The sequence below is a fragment of the Ischnura elegans genome, chromosome 4 (genome assembly GCF_921293095.1).
Source record: "Ischnura elegans chromosome 4, ioIscEleg1.1, whole genome shotgun sequence".
NCBI lineage: Eukaryota > Metazoa > Arthropoda > Insecta > Odonata > Coenagrionidae > Ischnura > Ischnura elegans.
This window is the reverse complement of record NC_060249.1, coordinates 4574678-4597713: the sequence shown is the minus strand read 5'-3', so window position 1 is coordinate 4597713 and position 23036 is coordinate 4574678. Positions and strand designations below refer to the sequence as shown.

The window sequence follows — 23036 nt, the reverse complement described above, 5'->3', positions numbered from 1 at the left end:
CTCAGAATAAAATTAATGAAGAGGGAATTATATGGAATTGAGAAGTAAACCTTGGAAAAGAAATCGATGCTGCTGAGAAGCGTCTCAACTCAGTGTCAATATCATGTATGTTGGGCAGTTTGCTGTGATATGTAGCTCTGCAGAAGAAATATAGATGGCTTCCAGTCTACGCTAACATTTTCTATCCACTGTGAATGAACTTTTGTGATCTTGCTGTGAATGAACTTTGCTGTGATCCAATTTTCTATGAACTGTGAAGCTAATTTTTACGTTAATCCCAATTTATACTTTTTTGCTACATAGCCATTTCTGTAAATGAGCCTGAAATCTTAAGTAAAGAGAGGATTAGCGCTCAAGTGGATATTTTTGTTGGTTCCCATACAGCACACTTGGTGTAATACACATGTATTACGGCTGTATCATGTGTAATACACATGTAATACAATATGAGTTGGTTATACTCATAATTTTAGCTATGTAAAGAATCATCACCCAAATTGTGTATAGTGTTATGTTATTAAATACTTCTAAAAGTATAGACCTACATACTTAAATATAAAGCTTTTTTTTATAGTAACCATTTGGTATTGGTAAAGTAGCAAATCATTAATAGCCTAAATATTAGTTTTCCTGCATGCAAAGCAAGTTAAAAAATCAAACAATTCTAAGCAAGTGTTTATTTTTGATTGGTGGGGAAGGAGTTGGAGGGGTCTAATGTGTAAGTGCTTATATAATCCTTGACTAATTGGAGTTATAACTACATAAAAGCACCGCATTACTTTAAACTGAAGCCTTAGCGATAATATTATGAGATAGCAATAAATAATGCTGCTTTTGAATGCCAATGTTGTTTGTGTAACCATTCTAGGCTGCAGAGTTAGTGCCAGGAGGGGGGAAAATCCGTGTGACAAACCAAACGAAGCTGCAGTACCTGGATGCATTGGCTCAGTACCGGCTGGCAAACAGTGTTCGGGAGGAAATGGAGCACTTCCTTAAAGGCCTCAATGAACTCATCCCTGACAACCTCCTCAGTATATTCGATGAGAATGAATTGGAGGTAGTATGCTACTTTATATGTATTAGCGAACCATGGTCAAAATAAGCATCAATCATGATTGAATTTCATTGTCAGCATCTGTAAGCATTTCCTAATAGTATTTCACATGTGGGTGAGAAGCAAAGGGGTACAAGTGATTTCTTTTTTCTATGCAGTGTTAGGCACAGACATTAGCTAAAGGAAACAAACGAGATGAATTAGATACGTACATAGCAGTGCATTTGATTTTCCTCTCGTTGTCAGTACAGAACAGAGACTCACTCATATCCCTTTGCTACCAAGGTTTTGTGTATTTTTTGTAACAATTAACTTTACCTCACTCTGTTGAGAAAAATATCACTATTAGGCCCTTATTAGACGAGGTAGTCAGGCAACGTCGCCAGCAACGGTAGCTGGCGACCCACTGGCTACCAAACCTAGTAGCCAGTTATGTAGCCAGTTCAGTAGCCAGAATTTTTCCGTTTTCTCTCAGTTTGCTGAGAACTATAGTGGAGTGCGTTGTGTGAGTGGTAACGTTATCTTAATTTTGTGTCGGCCAACTTCTGGCACTTTTTCACGAGCTCTTCATGCTTTTTCTTTTGGTCGTCTTTCTGCGGCTCTTCTTTTTTCTTCTTCTCTCCGCGTATCCCTTCCACTGAATCAGAAGATGTAGGCATTTTCTCAACTGGCGTGGACATACTGAACAACTCACCCACTCACAACAGAACGCAACACAACAGTGAGCAGTACCAAGCGAGGTGTACTGACCGAGTAGCCTGGCGACCTCGTGTAATAAGCTCCGTATGCTACAACGCAGCGTCGCCAATATGGGTAGCCAGTGGCGACCGGAGTGGCGACGGGGCTCGGTAGCCAGTCAGTCGCCAAAGTGTGGCTACGTCGCTGGCTACCCTCGTGTAATAAGGCCCATAAGAATCAATGACCCACGACAAGCTGAGTAGCCAGGTTCGTCGCTGGCGACGTCGCCAGGCTACCTCGTCTAATAAGGGCCTAAGATATCCTTTGGCTTCTCACCCTCTCACATATGATCATTAGGCTGGCCCTTATTTTTCAGAATTGAGAAAAGTTATGTTTTCCTATAGTGTCAAAATGATCCAAATGAAGTTAGTTTATAGTCACGTGTTAAAATTTGGTGGTCACTTTAAAATATCGGCAACCCGTGCCCCAAGGGCTCTAAATACTGAGGACCCTCAATTGACTTTTTTGGGGCTGAAAAAGTGCTATCCCTATGTAAATCGTTAAAGTGAAGATCTTTAGGACCGATTTTCTGTTTGTTTTGACCTATCTCTAAGCGTTTACGAGATATCGTCTGTTGTAATGCAATCCACCCCCCAGAGCGCTACCCTGCACCACGGTGCCACTGAGGTATGGGCCGCACTGCTTACTAGAGACTTTCCCTCCACCCCCTCCCCTCCCTCGGCAAAGACTCTGCTTCTGCTGGCAAGATGTAGCCTTTAAAGAAATGTGCTTACATTAGAAAGAATTTAATTGCCATGACAATATTTCCAATCAAAGTGATCAATTTATTTTCACTTGTCCATGAATTTAAGTACATATTAACCAAAATAAAATACAATTTCAGTGTTTTTCTAATCCTTCACTGAAACCCCATATTTGGCATTAAAAGTGTATTTGTGCACGTTAAGGGTTGTGCTACGATGAAAATTCACACTTAGTAATAAATTTTGAAAGCTCTCTTCCTTCTCTGTGACTGACTTAAAACTTGAATTAGTTTCGTCCCTCATTAGTAACAATCATTTACCACTTGAAGACCGTGAATAATTTGCAAATCGTTCTTGATATCAGGATATTCATCCCATTATCGCATGGACATATCAAAGAATGAAGTGCATTTTTCCATTGCATTAAACAGCTTTCTCGAATTAGTAGCGACAAAATTTGATATAGATACCTACCTTAGTCAGGTCTTAATGTTTACAGAATGCCTTCTTCGGTGGATCATATTTTCCCGTACATGTCCTCATACGGCATATCACATTTTCCTTATCACACCTAGAAAAGGATCCGTCAAAGAATGACAGGCCTACCAACGTTTACACCGGAGTTTGAAACACGTTTTTCAAAGAAAAATTGCAAACATTTCAAAAAGCACGCATTAGTAGATGAAACATTTTGCTTGTGCAAACAGTTTTTCAGTGTTAGAAACAGAAATTTTTGTTTCCACCTGAAGTCAGTAAAGATCAAAGGGTGTCGCAAACTTTTGTTTGAAACGCTTGTTTCTGTAACTATGTGCTGTTGAAACATGAAACAGAAACGTTTCCCCCGCTACCTCTCTGCACTTACACCTCCCCTACCACTCACGTGATCACTCGTTGTGCCATGCTGTCATCATGGTAGTGATCAAGGTCGAAAGTGTTTCAAACATTTTCATGAAACATGGAAATGAAAACCATGGAACAAAAATTTCAAAATTTTGTAAGAAACAACTGTTTCAACAAACAAGAGTTTGAAACATGTTGTTTGAAACTCTGGTGTAAACGTGGCTTTACCCTCCATCATGACCGTGCTAGCTCGCCCACCGTTCGAGTCACAAAGTCGTTTCTGGAACAGCAAAATGTCGAAATTCTTGATCATCCTCAATACAGTCCGGACTTAAGCACCAATGATTTTTTCACATTTCCCAGAATCAAGAATATGCTACGAGGAAAGCGCTTCCAGACGTCTGAAGAAGCGGTTGATGCCTACAAAACAGCCATTTTGACTACCCATACTTTGGAATAGAATTAATTTTATAATGACTGGTTCCATTGAATGCAAAAGTGCATTGAGTATCTTGGAGAGTACTTAGAAAAACAATAAAAAAATTGCATTTTAGTACCTCTTATAGTTTTCTTCATTACCGACACTTAAAAGGCTACCCTCGTAAATAGAGACTTTAAACGGCCATATCTCACCAAACATTTATCATACAGAAAGTTTACACAAAGGAAAATCTTTGAAATTATGGGAGCTACAATTCCTTATGGTAACATTTCTTCTTATTGCCAGTATTTTCGGAGTTATTTTGAGAATTTTCATGAAATTGGAGAAAATCATTTTTCACTTTTAGGACCAATTTTTTCAAAATTTATGGTTTTAAATTGATCTAACTTTTATGATTCATTGATGGTACTTGAGTAAAGAGGAAAATGATGAGTATTTGTTTGGCTGGTGATGAGGTTGTTGTTTTCACTGATTTTTTCGTAGAAAAAAATTCGGACTGACCTTATTTTTTTATCTTAACTCTCTCAATTTTCATGCTTAAAACTTCTTTCATATTTCTAAAGAAAGGTTTTTAAAACAATTTATAAATGATTACACAAGTTTTCTTCGAAAAATGCATGATTACCCCCCTATTCGACACTGAATCTCTAAAATAGGGTAGTTTCCTTCATCAATGAAAACGAAAAGCATTGATTGCGATTCGTTACCCATCATTAGTGTATTCAAAATATACAAATTATTTCGTTTTAGAAATAGCGGTTTAGACGAATGGCAACGGTCCATTTTTATCCTCATTTGAAAAGGGCCAGATTGGCGCCCATGCGATGCCACTCCACGTGACCTCACAGGGACCTAGTTTCTACACGAGAGGATAGGAGTTTTACATTGTCTGAGGTTACCAATGCATACATGAGGCACAGAGCTCAGGGAAACATGTCTTAATAATCACCTATTAACACTGGCTAAGGTCGGAAAGTTTTCTTCATTTGATAAGGTATTAATAATCCTTATTTAAGACAAGCGCTACCAGCCAGCAGGGTACTCAGCTACCCGCTAGCAGCCTGGGTCGTATCAGCACTAAGTCTCACCTCAAGGTCACCTCACAGGGGGGCAGCGGGAACCAGAAATAAGTCTCACGGAGAGATTTCCCGGCATTCATACTTACGCGTCGCGTTTTCGCGCGCTTGAAAATTTTCACTTTTCATTTAATCGTGAAAAATAGATATCGTCATTTAAAAATCTAAATGCGTGAAATACGTACTCCAGGTGTAATAATCTTTCGATTTAGGCAATAAAAAATAATAGGAAACCACCCTATTTAGCGTTTGACAAACGAATGCTATCTCTTAAGAAGCTGTATCTCAGTTCATATTGGTTATCAAGAAAACATAAAAAATAATTTTCTTATTTGTTTACAAGCTAAAATGTTATGATTCACAGTTCATTTGAAAAATGCATATTTTTCAAGTTATTGGCAAAAACCAATTAAAAGCAATGATTTTTTCCTTTAAAAACTGTAAATTTCAATCCCAAGTAGCACAAAAAATATTAGCCTTTTCCACTCGGGTGTCGAGTGACACTCGACATAGCCCAGCTCACTACCAACTCGCGCTATTTTCCATTATTTTAATTTGTTACATTCTCATTTTATTTGTATAAAAAATGTTAATACATTTTTGATAATGTACAGCTTGATTGGGCAATAAGTTTAGAGTATAAATCGTAATATTTTTCAGAATATCATATTTTCTTTACACCATCAGCCATGAGGATTCTTGGCCATGGAGGGCCTCGGTTCTAATTTTCGTACATATGCTGATCGTTCTCTTTATCCTTCAAATCGCCTGGAAATAGCCCGAAAAACAAGCATATTTATTGTAGTGCATAATTTCAATGTTACTTATACCAATATCATGTATTGGAATGTGTGCCTTCTTCTATTTTGTTGTATTTTTTATTCATATATCAATTGTATTGTATCTCTTACTATCATATATTTCTGAGCAAGCCACATGTGTACATAAGGTGTGATGCTGACACAAAGTGCAAAAGGTAATCGTTATTCGGAGTGACGATGAGCTTTGCTAAATCAGATTTTTTTATTACGTGCCCCCCAGAGCGGAGCTGAAATAGATACTTTTTGTTTGCCTGCATATTATTCCAAGAGCACACCGAATACGATACGCTCGCTGCTTGAATGACTCATTTCTATTACTTGATTATTTTGTATACATTTTTCACATTTGTTTCGTTGCTATTTCAACACACTCCCTTTATGACGCCTTATAAATGGGAACTGAATCCTTCACGGAGGTAGTCGTTTGTAGTTCCTATCCCAGAATTCAACGCCCTTGTTTGCCATGGAAAAGTTCAGCAAATTTGTTGATGAAATTCTTTGTGAAAGCAGTGACAGTGAGTTTTACTTTGGAAGATATATCCGGAAGTAGTTCTAGCGATGAAGGTGGATAATCCAACAGTCATAAATGTACACAAGTTGAACCTGTTGCACGTCCTAGTAAACCTGCAAAAAGGAGGAATTGCCGATTTCATCAGCAGGAACTGACAAAAAGTGACAGTGAAAGTGACACCCAAGTTGCACATAAAAACGTAAAAAAATTACAAAGAATTGTTTATTCCAGTGACAGTGTAAATGAGTCCGAAAGCGATGGCGTTGACATTCAAAGTGAAAAACTAACGCCAAAATGGATTGATTTCAGTGTGAATGACCAATCTCCGAAAATGTATCCCTTCTCCACTGGACAAGTGTGCGTTGGTCCACAGGTTCCCGGTGACTGTGTGAAGCCCATTGAATTTTTTCAGTTGTTTTATACAGATGTCTTGATAGAAAGCTTAGCCTGTGAAACAAATATCTATACTAAAGAGTAAACTTCAACATAGGATACTAGCCAAGAGATCAACTTGGAATAGTTGGACTGACGTCACCGCTAAGGAAATAAAGGTATTTCTCGGCATTATATTGAACATGGGCATTATTCATCAACCAAATATACAGGATTATTGGTCGTTAGAGTTTGTCTCTCATGTACCATTTTTTCGTGCAATCTTCACAAGGGAAAGGTTTTTGCAAATATTTTGGATGCTACATCTAAAAAATGAAAAAGCGGGGATAAATGATACAAGAACCAGAAAAGAGAAGGTCGGCTCGTTTTTGAATTATTTAGATATGAAGTTCAGAGAGAAATTCTGTCGAGGGCGCGAGATAGCCATTGATGAGTCTGTTGTGGGTTTCAAGGGCAAGGTGCGCTTCATCACGTACAACCCCAAAAAACCCACCAAATGGGGAATTCGTATCTATGTCCTCACAGATTCCCGATGTGGTTACATCTACTCTTTTGTTCCTTACTTCGGTTCTGTAACATCTGACTCCCTTGCTAGATCTGATCTACAATTTACTTCAAAAATTGTACTAGAACTTTATGGCAGATTGAAGCAATCTCTTCCTGAAGCTCAGGGATTTCATGTATTTACTGATAGGTTCTACACAAGAGCAACACTTGCTAAGGAGCTGCTAAAATATAAGTGCCACTTGACAGGAACTCTGATGCCCAACAGGAAAGACTACCCAGCCCTAATAAAAAATCCCAGGATGAAAAAAGGAGAGTTGGTTGCCTATAGAGACAGGGACACATTACTCCTCTCATGGAAGGACAAAAGAGTGGTTACATTACTAAGCACCTGGGACACTTCTGAAACGGAGGTAGTGGAAAGGAGGGTTCGAGGTAGTGCTGAAATTCAGAGAGTAGTCAAGCCGAAAGTCGTTGTGAACTACACCAAATTTATGGGTGGTGTGGACACTGCTGATCACTATACAAGTACCTATTGTTTCATAAGAAAGACATTGAAATGGTGGTGAAAGCTATTTTTCTGGGGCTTAGAAGTTAGTGCAGTAAATTCGTACATTTTATTCAAAGAGTGCAAAAAAATGAAAGGTGAAAAGTGTATTTCGCATGTGAAATTCATTAGGGAGTTAGTTGTAGAACTTGTTGGAGATTACAGGATGGGTGGTGCAACTCCCAGGGTCCGACCAAAACCATCAGACCCTCTACAGAACTACCCTACCTCAGAGTCCCCGGTTATGTGCTTGCTGACGCATATTGTAGGAAAGTTCACAAGAATGGTGGTGTCACGATAATGCTAAAAGAGGGACTTGAAACATCCTCTTCTAATCTCTCTGTTAGTCACCTGTTGATGGAACGTGTGTTTGAATTCTCCTCGGTTAATGTCGTCTAAGGATCGGACAGACTTGCTCTGCCTTCTTAAGTCTTATAATCTTTCCCCTCTCATTGATCAACCCACCCGTGTAACAGACCATTCCTCTTCTTTATCGGATAATATATAGTTACCAATTTGGACTCCACTTTAGTTGTGTCCAAGATTCTCAGGTCTGACCTTTCAGACCACTACCCCCTTGTTGCTAATTTTTCAGTGCCATCCACTCCGCGGGTTGAATATCGCATAGGTCGCTCCTTGTCGGCCTCAAATATGGCTAATTTCATCAGATTATTTCAAACTGAGACTTGGACTGATGTATACTCTTTTAATGATCTCATCTCCAGCTTCGATTGCTTCTACAAAAAATTCTTAGCTTTCTTTGATTTCTCTTTCCCTGTAACTAGAAGGAAAATTAAACCCGCTCCTTGTAATCCTTGGATCACCAATGAAATTCGTTATTTCTCTCGCCTCCTCAGAGACACTGCATACACCTGCAAAAACTCCGACAACCCTGAACTGAAATCTCAGTACATTGAGCTGAAAAAACAATACAGAAAAATGATCTCAGAGGCCAAACATAACTTTAATGACCAACGAATTTCTTCTGCTGATAATAAGTCCATAGTCATCTGGAAAATTATAAACAGTTCTAAAATGAAGCAGAAACCCACCCACCTCCAGTTAAAAGATGAATCGGGTAATTTAATTAATGATCCATCTAAATTAGCTTCAGCATTTAACGATCATTTCTCCCAACCCAATGGTTCAACTCCCACCCCTGGACGTCCATCTCACCAACCCGACTGTTCAACAGCCTCATTATTCCTTTACCCCTGCTCTGAAACTGAGTTAACCTCTATTATCCGCAAGTCTTGCTCTAAATTTTGTGCAGGTACTGACGAAATTCCATATCACTTAATACGCCTGTCTTATGATTATATTAAATCCCCTCTTCTTTTCCTTGTTAATGCCTCATTACAACAAGGAGCCTTTCCTGATTCTCTAAAGGAGTCTAAAGTAATTCCACTCTATAAGAAGAAGGGCTCTATCCACAATTTCAGCTCCTATCGACCCATTTCACTTATAAATCAGTTTGGCAAGATTTTTGAATTAACTATTTATAGAAGACTGACCTCTTATTTAGAGTCAAACAACTTCCTATAACCTTTTCAATATGGCTTCCGCAAGTACAGATCTACCAGTCTTGCTATTGCCCAGGTAGTCGACAAAATTTTAACAGCACTAGACCGCAAAACGGAAGTACTTGGCATATTTTATGGCTTCTCCAAGGCTTTCGACAGTGTCAACCACCGTATCTTGCTGAATAAGTTACCCTCTTTTGGCATAAGAGGTATTCCCTATCACTTGGTAGAATCATATCTCTCCAATAGATCTCAAATTGTCTCAGTGGTGTCGAATGGTCATAAGTTCAATTCTCTTCCGAAATTTCTGACCCAAGGTGTTCCTCAAGGATCTATTCTTGGCCCAATTCTATTTTTATTATACATAAATGACCTCACCAACTTTGTATCCTCAGCTACTGGTATTCACCCAGTATTATATGCTGATGATGCCAATTTTATTATAACGTCCTCAACTGTCAACCCAGTAAGAAATGGGTGGTGGAATCCACGTGGAACCCACGTGGAGAATTAACGTGGATACCACGTGTTTTTGGCCGTGGAATCAACATGGAACCCACGTGGAAATTTGGTGGAAAAATTAAAACAGCAATTGGTGCTGTCCTAAAACCATTAAAACCTCAACCACTCTATATCTAAACCTTCTATATATGTGTCTACGATTTTTCATGTGCTCTCATGGCTGCCTTTCCACGAATTATATAAAAATAGAATGTGCGATACATTTTCACATAACTAGCGTGGTTTCAGGATGATAAATGACGCAATGTCACCAGAGAGTTAAGTTCCTCATATTAGAAATTCTGTTTAACATTTTATTATAATCACCACAAATCTACTTGAAATCAACGTGGATTCCACGTGGATCCAACCACTCAATATCCACCACCACCAAATATCCACCACTCAACGTGGATTCCACGTGGGTTCCACGTGGATTCCACCACCCATTTCTCACTGTCAAAGGGTTACATACAGTAGCCAACTTTGTCTCCGATCAGGTTCTTACTTGGTGTAAATTTAATTGTCTTAATCTCAATGTCACAAAATCCCAACTTATTTACTTCTCTAATTTCAATAAAACCCCTAGTTTGCTTAATGTTGACCTAAATGGAACATGTATTCCACAGGTTGACGACACCATGTTTCTGGGAATGAATATCGATGCGCATCTTTCCTGGGAAAAACTTGTCTCTAATGTAGCTGGTCATCTCAGCTCTAAGTGTTTCCTAATCAGATCAATTAGGTCCACTGTATCCATTGATGTTCTTCTAATTATTTACCATGGGGAATTCTACCCCCATTTACTATACACCATTCTACACTGGGGCTCTTCACCCCATGCAGTGACCATTTTTAAAATCCAAAAAAGAGCTATACGTTTGATTGCAAACAAACCATGTAGAACCCCATGTCGCCCTCTGTTTAAATGTCTTCGCGTGCCACCTATTCCCTGTGTCTACATACTTTCTGTTTTATTATATGCCAAGTCAAACTTCAAGGACTTTCCGCTAAACTCGGATATTCATAACCAGGGTACTAGGCAGCAGGGAGACTTGCATGTCCCATTTGTACGTACTAAGAAAGCTATCTGTGGCTTTAGAACAATGACTCTAAGGCTTTATAACAAGCTTCCGAAGAACCTAAAAGCTCCTATGAGTTTGTCGACTTTCAAAACTAAGAGTAAAAACGTTTTATTATCCAAATGTGTCTACTCCGTTGATGAATATTTATCTTTATAACTGCCTTTGAATTTAAACTGCCATTTTGTATATAACTTGATTTTGTATTCATGACGTGCCATATACTATGTATGTACAATACTTGTCGTCTGGCAAATAAATAAATTATTATTATTATTACAAAGGTTGAATGGAAAACTCCATATCATCATGCCACATTCTGAAAGAAAACACGAGGACTGTGTAGTTTGTTCAAAAGGAAACGTTAGAGGAGGAAGAAGAGAGACAATTTACTTTTGTGAAACATGTGAAAACCACCCAGGGCTTCATGTGGGGGAATGTTTTAGAAGGCATCACTGTTTGGAAAAATTTAGAGATTAATGAATATTTGATGCTTATTACTTTATCTGAAAGCCTAATTTGTCTAATAAACACTTCATTTTAGAGAAATATAAGACTTCATTTCATAAGATATTCTCATCCTCAAATTCAGGGGCTTTTAAAAATGTAATTCCGAGTAGACTACTGGTATAGGGGCTGAAAAATTCTGAGTGCAAAGGGTTAATATTATGAAAAATATGTAAATAACACTTTTTTTGTAGAATTACTTTCTCCATCGATCCTTATGGTCAAAATGTGATAAAAAATCCCCACCCCCAATGTGGAAACCACCCCCTGGGTAAAAGCACCGTGATGTAGATTTTGATCCTTGGTCTATTCCCTATATCTACTGTCAAAATTTCAAGTAAGTCGATGCAGTTTGAAAAAATTGCAAGCCAAAGTGCTTCATTTCCTGGACTACTGAAGAAATCTCAACTTATCTTTTTTCACATGGGGTTTTAATTGTTACAGTTATTTTACAATTATTGGAGTGAAAAATGATCCCCTCATTGCAGAGTTGTGGTAGATAATGCGACGTAGTTGCCCTTGTTAAGCACCACTCGTGACTGTCATTTGATCCATGGGATCTTGGTAGATTCCTTTACTTCCAGATGCTTACTTTCATGCAGTTGGGATTATTATGAGGTTGAACAATTATAAATTAAATAATAAGACACAAAGTAAATAATTAAAAATTATATTAGTAGCCTGAATGTCATTTACACTTGTTAGACATCAGCATTGAACAAGTTTCAACGCTTTCAAACGGTTGCGTCTGTCAGTCACAACCAGATTGCACTGGCTGAAAAATCTCCCTGTATCCACTGTGCTATGTAACTGGTGTCCAGATTGTGTGATTGAGTGCAGCATTTCCAAACTCAGTTTTTTCGAGGCAGATGGCAATTAATATTTGCTTAACGTCGCAGAAGCTACCAGAGTTCTCTGTCAATCTCTCTAGTAGCTGCCAATGAAAATACATTCAACCATCTATGCAGCAATAACGTCCAACATCCAGGGGTGGGCTTGGCACTAAATTTACGAATTTTGTATTGAAAAGGCAAATTTGCTGTTTAACCTTTCCCTACATAGGCCGTGTTTTCATGGCTTGAATTTTTCGACGCTAAAGGACGAAGGCCGTGTTTTCACTGATTTGCGGTCAAGCATGTCAAGTGGGTCCAAAATGCCATTAGGGTCCCCAGGCATGAGAGGTCCGACCCTTTCTTATTGTCCGTGTGGGGATTATCTCGGCCCATTCCAGCACTTAATGTACCACTTAAGGAAGGTGCTCACGGTCACTTATTTGTTTATAATTTAGAATAAATAAAAACGTACATGTTGCATTTATGAAAATCAATGCCAGGAATTACATTCTGGATGTTCTGCTGGTTGGTTCCAAATTTTAAACGGAACTCTAGCGTTCATATTAACGGAGTTTCATCATCTAGAATAAATTTTGGAAATGCTAATGTTAGATGTTTAATTGTTATTTTTAAACCTTACTAGCAAATTTATAGGAGTGATTTTGTTATGATTTACATCTAAAGATATACATTACTCTATTAGCCACATTCTAAGTGTTCATTTGCGGTGATATTTGTGAAATATCCGATTGAACTCCTATGAAAAAAAGCCCTCATAATATAATAAAATATGATTCTCTTCTCTTTCTTATTTCGTGCGTAATATGAATTTATATTTATCTAAGCGAAATTGCTTTATAAATATAATTTAGTCCTTTCAAACAGCAAATTTGTAAGATTCAGGTAGTTTTATGAGAATTTTTCTGGAAAAAATTCGAAAGGTTTCATTCTCATGTTTTCAGAATGCTCGTGGAGAGCAGACCCAAATGAGGAGAGTGTGGATTTGGGCCTCATTGATCTAAAATATGTTAATATCATAAATAGTAAATACCTAGAAGTATGCTAGGTACATTGAAAGATTTCATTCCCTTTAAAGTATTTGTTGGTCTATGATATGATGCCCTTTTGCTGAAAACCCTAAAAATAACCGTAGAACTTCTTTTAAAAGTTCTAGAGGCATTGCAAAATGAAAGGTATACATTGATGAACTGACAGTTGTTGCAATAGTTACAATTAAAAAAAATAAAATCGCACTAGCAACAATAAACTGACCGCAAAAGTACGCCGTGATGGCTGCCTTCGTGAATAGGGTCGAGGATTATATTTTCCCAGTTGCCGAGGAAAGGGTCTGGCACCCCGCTAGGAAAGGTCATTAAGCGGAGGAAGCGACTACCTGGACAATTCCTAGCCGAGAAACAACTCGGTACAGGGCGAAAAAGAAATTCTGAAAGCCTTCGTACAGCCAAAAGCAACTTTCCGCAAAGGAGCCCTGCGCGAAAGGGTTAATATCGTAAAAGTCCATTCATCATGCCTATGTTGCATTTATTCACTTGTATAACATCAATATTGCATTTATTGCATGTACAATTTTCACGTATCACTATCAATGAAGCAATTCTCTGTAACGAAACCATGGTCAGTGAAATGAAACTTCCAGGGGAAATAACCGCTTTAGTTACAATTCCTTAACCTTCTTCCATAAAGGATTTTTACTAAGTGACACCCACTACTATTACTCATTTGAATACTTTGTCTTTGCAGCTACTTCTCTGTGGGACTGGGGAGTATAGTATAGCAGACTTCCGAGCAAACCATGTGATAAACGGTGGATCCCCTGAGTTCCGGCGCATACTTGACTGGTTCTGGACCGCTGTGGGCAACTTTACGCAGGAGGAAATGGCGCGGTTGCTCCAATTCACGACAGGGTGTTCCCAGCTGCCCCCTGGAGGGTTTGCGCAGCTGAGTCCTCGATTTCAAATCACAGCCACTCCAACGTTTGGCAATCTGCCAACTGCGCACACTTGGTGAGTGAAAACGGAAACTGGTCATTGGCTATTCACGTGGAAGCCTGTGTGTGGCTCAATATGACTTTTGCTCATTATTCATCACACTGAAGTTGCCGTAATGAGAGCATGTTGACTATACAGTGTGTGGGTAGGGTGGTTGGCTCCTCATCCACTATTGAAGAGGCCATTGGCTGCACCTCCTACCATTTCCTGGTGAAGCAAGGGGTCTTCTCCACATTGATGTACGTACATACCTCGGGTGAAGCAGAAATGCACAGGTGGACAGAGTAACTTCATTCAGGGGGGCGAAGCCAGGGGGAGAAATTTTTGAAAAACAGGGTACTATGTATGTGGAGGGTTTAAACTAATTTAACACTTTTCATAATTAAAAAAAACTTCATTTTTCAAAGAAATATTTTCTAAATTCATGATTATTTTCTTTCATGAAGCAAAGTACATGATTCTATTTTTATATTTCGTGGGGTCTAGATCTCCCTCCCTCAATATGCCACTGTGCACGGGCTCTTATGTTAAATACGAAAACTCAATATTTTTATTGATAACAGTACAAAAATCCCTTTTTAACTCGTAAACAAAGAATGTTTGGAGAATGAGTAACCCAAAAATATAAACATTTTTAATTACTTGAGAGAAAGGTAATACATAATTATCCATTATGTTGATGAAATGTTCAATGTAGTGTACCTTCCAAATGCTTCAGCACTCTCTGATTACAGTGTACAGGCGGTCCTCGACTTTCGTACACTCGACTTTCGTACAATTCGCACTTTCGTACGTTCAAAATTGACACCTTTTACTCGACTTTCGTACGCTAAATTCGGACTTTCGGACGTTGGTCTGTAATTTTTTTAAAATTCCCGCGATGATTATTGCGCATCCCAACATTCAATTGTTTCAAATGGCAATATCGGCAGTATTTGCGAACAATACGAACGTATATAATGAAGGGAATTGTTGGTAATTGACTCTAATCTAGGTGATTTATTTGGGAGAGAGACAGCCTGCTATAGGCTCCTTTATTAAGAGAAGAAGGAAGCATTCATTGAAGATATTTTTCATAAGAAGTTGACTAGACATCATCGAATAGCTTATAAAATAAAACTAGTAAGACCTTCTTTCTAATTGTGTTTTTTCGTTTGAGCGCTGTTTAATTCATGTAAACCTTCAGCAACAGTTGCACGTCTCATATTCTAAGACCGTGGTTGCACGAAATATCACGCGAATTCCGTTTGTCTTTTTTTTTAATAACATGCGGAATATACGTGATCACGAATGTCACCTGCCAAATATCGAATTTTGGTGTAAAAATTAAAAGGTATCCAGAGTGCGGGTTCAACAAATACATTTTGTTATGCTTCTTGATATGTCCTTTTATTTATAGTGGACGTAATAAGTGGAATGTCAACTTAAACGCCAAGAGGAAGTTGCACTCGATAGCCAACGGAGTTCTTGTTTTATAAACTTTTATTTGCATTTTCTGCGTATTTTCGAAAGAAATTAGACGATTTGAGGAGTTTTATTAACATATTATTAAAATTAAGTCAATTGAAATGAATTCCGTGAAAAAAAAAGGTTTTAGTACGTATATTCCGCTCTTTTGGAACGTAACTCCTAATTAGTATGGAAGTCAATGGTTCGACTTTCGTACATTCGACTTTCGTACACGTTTTCGGGAACGCATTGTGTACGAAAGTCGGGGACCGCCTGTATTTGAATTATTTTTAGCATGCAAACTTACAGGCAACATGGTAGATCACAGTGGCTTCTATAAACAGACCTCTGAACTTCAATTTAGATCACAAAACCCCAGAATTCTCTTTGTCATTCATTGCGATACACAAGGTTTTCATTTGGTTGGGACATCTCAAAATTGATAAATCCCTCAAATAGTATAAAATCTTCAAGATGTTGACGTTTGAATTTCTACTGTGGTATTTTCATTCTCTGAATCTTTTGAGTCCTAAACTATAAGGAAACACTGAAGGCCTGGTGTCGCAACTCAGAAAATATAAGCTGTGACTTGTAAAAATGGTTGTTTAAAATATTAATAAAACAGCATCCCAGTGACAGATGAGCATGTAGACCTGAAGGATCAATCTAATTTTTATCTTATCTCATTTTAGTTCAAAACACTCTTCTCCAGCATCTTAAAGCAATCCAACAGGTGTGATTACGGAACACTATGAAAATAGGCATTTTTTTCAACAATGATGTCGCCATGTATTTGATATGTAGGTACTCGATACGCACGTTTCATGTATTAGAGACCTTCATCCAAATGCAGAAGGCAGGCATACCTTGCCTTGGTCTGCGCGAAATGAGTTCTCTCTTGCTCTTCTCGCGTTCATAGTGGGAGGTGGGGCAAGGGACCCTTAGGAGGCAATCGTGCCCCAGGCAGTCGACCTCCTACAAGACAATTGTTCCCATCATGTTAAGCTGCCCATGCAGAAAGAGAGAGTGTCGTTGAGTAAGGCTGTGAGCACATTCTCAATAATCCTTGGCCCTTCCTAAATTCCTCTATATCCCATCCTTCTGTTCTCCTTGTGCACTCTCTGAGAAATCATGTTTCTCATACTTGACAGACATTTTTCAAGAAACAATGTTCATGATGCAGGCAAGGGCTTAAAATGGGCTTACTCGCCAATGTCATTTGATTGTCGTCGGTGATTGAGTGTGAAGATGATGATGATACATGAAACTCGTGGAGAGCTGGTTCCCAGTTACTCCTCGTCCTTTTTGTATGTGGGCCTTTGAATGGTTCGTTGTTCTCTACACCCGTGTGAGCGATTCCTTGCCTCTATGAACAGTTTTCCCTGAACCAGAAAATTAATTAGAATTCTAGTGACACCACCAACTCATGAAAAGTGGAAACTTTCATGTTTTCTCATGTTCAACTGAATTGGGAATGGCTTTTGATTGAGGAAGATGTTTTTTCCATTGTTACTTATCTTTCCCTCCCATCAACTTCTGCCAATGAATTGTAATTTTGGATCTGAGAGAAAGACCTCATTCTCTCTCTTTGCTGAATGAATTCTAATGAAGCAACATGGTGACACAATTGAGTCAGCTGTAGCTAGATATGTAGTATACCATATCAATGAAACGACTCAAATGATATCGCAGCATGTCAACAAATGACAAAGATGTAATTTGATAGCTTGCATATGACAGTAGGCTTAAAAATCAAAGTCCCTTACTTCTTGGCACCAAGGGATTCAGCGTTGCCAAGGCCTAAACTAGCAAAGTCACTGCTTAGACCATGGCATCGCACTGCCACCTGGGTCCTCGATTGCGCTCTTCCGTTGCACAGAGTACACTCTGTGATCGTAGTGTGAAGGTGTTTTTCGGGAGTCCTCCGTGAGAAGTGAGTTGGTTGAAGAAGCACGTACTTCGTATGTGAGTCTCTCTACGTCTGAACCACTTTTATAATTCCAGATTGGTAGAAGTTTGTGGTTTTACTGTGACAATTTGTTTAAGTGACTATGCTTCCCAAATGTGCATCTCAATCAAGCAGAAAATTACAGGAAAGACCAAACAAGAGACAGTGGAAAAACATGATGAGGGTGCTCGGGTAAGCACGTTATAACATGAGTACGATTATTTGCAGTCGACTATATTGACGACAATCAAGCAGAAAGAGCGGCTAAGAGAAATGAAGTGTTCAATGAATCCAATGTATGTGTGTGTATTTATTTTTTTTTTAATTTCCATGTACGAATGCAATGAACCCACTAATCTCTCAGAATGGTTTTATCCAATCGGGCTGAAAAAGAGGACTTGTTGATGTTGTACCCTATTGTGAATGCAAAACCTAGAAGGCCCTAAAGATCTCGCCACTTATTGTAGTGACACACCTTTATATCGTCTTTGCGTTAGGTCGTAGATCCTCAGTTATACGACCCTCAGTTATATGATGACCTCACTTATACACCGATTGTATTTGGTCTGGTGAATAACCCCATATGAACCCATGTATTTCCGACCTTGGTTATGAAACTTTTCACTTATATGACAACCTTGGTTACGAAACGTATTTTTCCAGTCCAATGAGATAAAATACCTCGCTTATACGACTTGTCAGAGAACTGCTCTACGAGAAGATTGCAGTACGCGCACCTATTTTTTTGTCTCAGGAGCGAAAGTCGTATGTGCTCATTACATAGATATGTCAATAAAGAATAATAAGTTTTCATAATGAGCTATGCTGTTTATAAGATATTAAATTTAACCATAATAGATTAGAATTATATAATAATTATTATAATAATTATCGCTAATCTGGAATTATGAACTATGGAATATCTATCTCTAACGTAACATTGTCTAGAATTTTTCCGAGGTTATGTTTTCCGTTGCCCCACCAAACTAACACCCAAATGAGCCGTTAAAAATCCTTGCATACCAAAATTTTTGCTTCCAAGGTCATCCAAAAAAGATAATCGTATTTGCGGTATGGACGTAAGTCGATGGTGATTCAACATGATGGTAAAAACAGCATGCCTGGTCTCATTCCGAGGGCTAATCCCACATCTGCGGGACGATTTGAGCCGGGGGAAAGTTGCTTGCAAATCAAAACAGACCTAACTTGTATCTCAGTGGGTTTAAATGAAACATAGCCCAATGCCCACAACTGAGAAAGTGTTTTGCTTAACAAGGCCTCTGCACAAAACAGTTAAAGATCCGCCTGGTAAAAAAGTACCATTTGAGAATTATGTATAATGAATCAGTAAGCAACATAAGTCATATTTGAGTGATGAAAACATGGAATTATGGTTGCCAATTTCCATTGTAATATGTAATTGTATATAAAGTGTGTATGCCTTACTGAGATCAGCTTCTTTTCATCCTCTTCCAGCTTTAACCAGCTCTGCTTGCCTGATTACGAGAGCTACGAACAGTTTGAGAAGGCCCTGCTGCTTGCCATCAATGAAGGCACTGAAGGCTTTGGAATGATATGATTTCGCCACGTGAATCTTGTCAGGCAATTCATCCACAGAGTATTATTGCCACGTGAGAGTTTGAGAAGGGCTTAAAACGGGAGCTGATCATCTCCTATCTATTCTCATCTCATTTGGAAATTGACCTCAATTGGTCAGACACCAGAGGGAAAAGCTGATTCTGTTAAAAATCAATTGCTTACTACATAACATGTAGGTACAAGAGTCTTGCTTGTGCAGCATTCTTGAGAGAAAAAAATGGAAGTAATTGAAACATTTTGTGACAAGGCTATCTAGAGAAAATGTAAGCGATTAGGAAATGGTTTGCCTCTTGAGGAGAATTACAGTAGAATATTTGCATAGTTTTATTTTTAACATTGTCTTTAATTGATCTCAGTCAAGGTGTGGCATTAATGACTTTTTCTATGGTAGAAGTATTGTCAGCCTATTGAAACATTTTGTTTCTATGCATGAAGACCTTGCGTCATGTCAAAATGTAATTTGATGAGATTTATATGAATTGCTGAAGTATAAGTGGCTGAAAATATTTTCTTGTTGATGATGGCGAATGTACTTAGATTTGTTGAAGTTTTTAAGTTGGTGACTTGCTCAATGATTGTGGGGATAATTGAGCGTACTGAAGCTTAAGCGCCCAACCTTTGCGTTTGAAGTTTGGCAAAGTCTAATGTGCAGTTCTCTCCAAAGCAGCATCAAAATGTCATTTTTATATCTAAAATATATCAAACTTACATCTCTAATATCACTCGTACATCCCTTAAGTGATTTATAAGTGGTCTCTTGAAAATATCACTTTGGATATAAAAATTTGACAGCACTGCAAATGATGAATGTGTGATGCTAAAGAATTACCTTGTGTTTCAAAATGTAACTGCGCCACTAATGATGGACCAGGAATGCCAATGAAATATCACCTGGTAAAGCAATAGTCAGTGGTCTATTCATGGCCAGTTTCTTACGTGCCAAAGCAGTGTTCAAAAATTGACAGCAAAATTATTTCCTTTTTTTTGCATTTAAGATGTTTCATCAAGTGATACGTTATTTAGCTCAAAATGATATAACTGGTGAGTATCACATAAGTGATAAAAACTGTTATCATTTTCGATTTATAAGTGATATCACCAGTGATATCTTTTTGACTATTAAGTGATAAAAAATTAGATATAAAATGACATCAGAAAGATACCTATCAATTTGGTGCTTGGGCTGGCATAGTGTGTCTCCGTAATGAGTTCCGATTCACCACCACTGCCCAAATCATGTCTTGAGAGCGGCAATAATTCAACATAAAAACCACGGCCAGGTGGCCACCATTGACCACTAGTAAGGATATTTTGCGAAGCAGGAGAAATTCAACTATCTACCTAATCTTTATATTCCCTTTTCTAATTTTATCAATAGATTCTTTTTTAGTCTGCTCTTCTTTGTGAATCAAACATTGCCACTCACTTAATACCATTCCCTCAAATTGTGAGCTTGGAATTCTTCTATTTTGGCATTAGAGATTTGCCAATTCTTGATTTGAAGCCAGAGGGACATGTCTGCGTGGAGTGTATTCTCATGAACTGGTCGTTACGCTCTCTTTAGGAAGTCATTGGACATTGGGCGCGTTGAGTGAGTTAGTGCTCTCATCCCCTCCTCGCCACCACCGGGAGCAGACCGCTCGCTACTTATTGTAGTTCATTCTCATCCTCCCAACGTAGGGAAAATTGAGTGGATGCTACGAAGGGCCTTATTAATCATCTAGCAACACACCATTGGCCACCTAGGACTAATATTTTTGCCACCGCCAATCAGTGACGAGTGCTGAGCAAGTAGCGGCAGAGAAGACTGCTTTGAGGTGTGGCCGAGCGTTCGCCTCACGCAGTGGTGCGTGGTAGGGGTCGCACTCTCTCATGTGGAAATTCCGACACCCAATGTAGCCAACCGTGCTCTTCTTTCCTTAATAGTTCCAATGGCCACATTTTGATTTAATCAAATGTGGTGGTTATGTAATGATCTGCTATATGAATATGTTGTAAATATGCAGGTTACTCAGTTAATTGAGGAAAATATGAGATTTATTGAATATGAGTCTTTTTAAGTTTATTTTAGCAACTATCTATTAGTCTATGATAATTGCTCTGCCCATATAGTCTATCTTCTGAACTTAAACAGATCTTTTATTCCTTACTCTCAATATATGCATGATTCATTGTGCTTTACAACATGTCGTGGTCATCTATAACATTAAAAATTTAGTATTTTCAATGGAAAAAAGTTCTCACCACTTTTTGGTTTCCAGTTGGAATACACACCTTAGTTCCAATTTGTATCTTCACTAGACACTTGCTTCTCTATCCCAACTTCAGGCACCTGTTCAATCTTCCATTAATGTTGAATCACATTGTACAATATAATTTGTGATGAAATTCAGCAAATTCAAATTACTTTAAACAGAATTGTAGTAACCTCTTTTAGTGCCAGTCTCTTGGTGCATGTTTGTGAAGAATGCCTGGGCCTTTTTCATTAATTTGTACTGTTTTAATTAGAGTTTTGTGCAAAAATTCTAATTGGGCTTCGTTGAAGCTTATTTTTGTATTATCACTTTCAATACTTATGTCATTGATATAAAAAGTTACCTTATGAATTTATCTCTTCTAGACTACATGCTTGGCAAAGTAATAATTTAAAAAAAACCTGGCTGACGGATAGGCCTATGGCATTCTCTACACATATTCCTCGCCTGGATACATATATGTATCGGCAGGCTGGCACTTGAAGGACTAACCTAATTCCCTTTAATTATATGTTAAACTTGATTTTATTTCTTTTTACTATTGAGGAATTGGATTCAAAGTAACTTTGATTCGACTCAGGGCGTCTTGTGTGCTCGGGACCAGGAAATGTGTTTGACTTTATTGTAAGCATTTGATTTTTTTAATGATTTGAATTTTTAACTTCCATCAGTTTCATACATTGTTGAAGTCATACAAATTGTGTAAATTTACTTTTTGATGACTTTAAATAGAAGAAAAGTATTCTTTAACTATGTGTGTTTTTCATATTCTGTTTGGCATGATAAATTAAAAATACATTATTTATTTTCCTGACTCCTAACTATTTTTTTTATGTACCTTGTGAAATGTGTTGATATGTTGTAAGTTGTAGAGATCCTGGCATTCTGTCGTTGGTTATGGGTGTTACAACAAGGTCTTTGCCTTACATATGGAAAATGATGGAGCAAGGCTAAAGGTGCTGTGGAAGTGGTGGTTGTTGGGTAATCAGGGGTCCAACCTGCTTCTTTAGTGTCTGTCTCTCCTGATATTTTTAGGTTGGTGACTTTGATGGCTTTAGGAAGAATAGAATTGAGTGGAGGATGGATTTACTGAACATCTTGCCCTATAAAATGTTTGTGCGAAGTTGGCTGAAAGGTTTCCGCTACAAGTAATCGATTGCTCGTACCACTTTATGGATTGCTGCCCATTCATAATTGTTTTCCGGACAGCGTTTCTCCTTCTGTCCTGGGAGCATCTTCAGGTCTAAGATGAAGTTGCTGCTTTCTCACCAACATTAATACTTGAGCCGGCTGACTGTTGGTTTGCATCATTTCTTTGCTCTTTTGGGCCAAATTTTTTTTTTTTGCTTTGATGTACAGTAGAACCTCGGTTATACGACCCTCAGTTATACGATGACCTCACTTATACGCCGATTTTTTTTTTGTCCGGTGAATAACCCCATATGAACCCATGTATTTCCAACCTCAGTTATAAAACTCTTCACCTATACGACGACCTCGGTTATGAAACGTATTTTTCCAGTCCAATGTGATAAAATACCTCACTTGTACGACTTGTCAGAGAACTGATCTACGAGAAGATTGCGGTAGGCGCGCCGATTTTAGTCACAGGAGCGGGGGTAGTATGCGCTCATTACATAGATATGTCAATGAAGAATAATAAGTTTTAATTATGAGCGATGCTGTTTATTAGATATTAA

General features: G+C 38.2%; 1 protein-coding gene across 4 annotated transcripts in view; it reads left to right on the top strand.

Annotated features, from left to right (window-relative positions):
* LOC124157007 (apoptosis-resistant E3 ubiquitin protein ligase 1) overlaps positions 1-22150 on the top strand; it is a 347050-nt gene extending 324900 nt beyond the window's left edge. For all 4 annotated transcript variants that reach the window (XM_046531468.1, XM_046531466.1, XM_046531467.1 and 1 more), the window contains 3 exons: positions 869-1057; positions 13838-14100; positions 18959-22150. In XM_046531468.1, coding sequence (XP_046387424.1) covers positions 869-1057; positions 13838-14100; positions 18959-19061 — 555 coding nt within the window. In that variant the 3' untranslated portion in view covers positions 19062-22150. The remainder of the gene's footprint in view (positions 1-868; positions 1058-13837; positions 14101-18958) is intronic.
* The last annotated feature ends 886 nt before the right edge of the window (positions 22151-23036 follow it).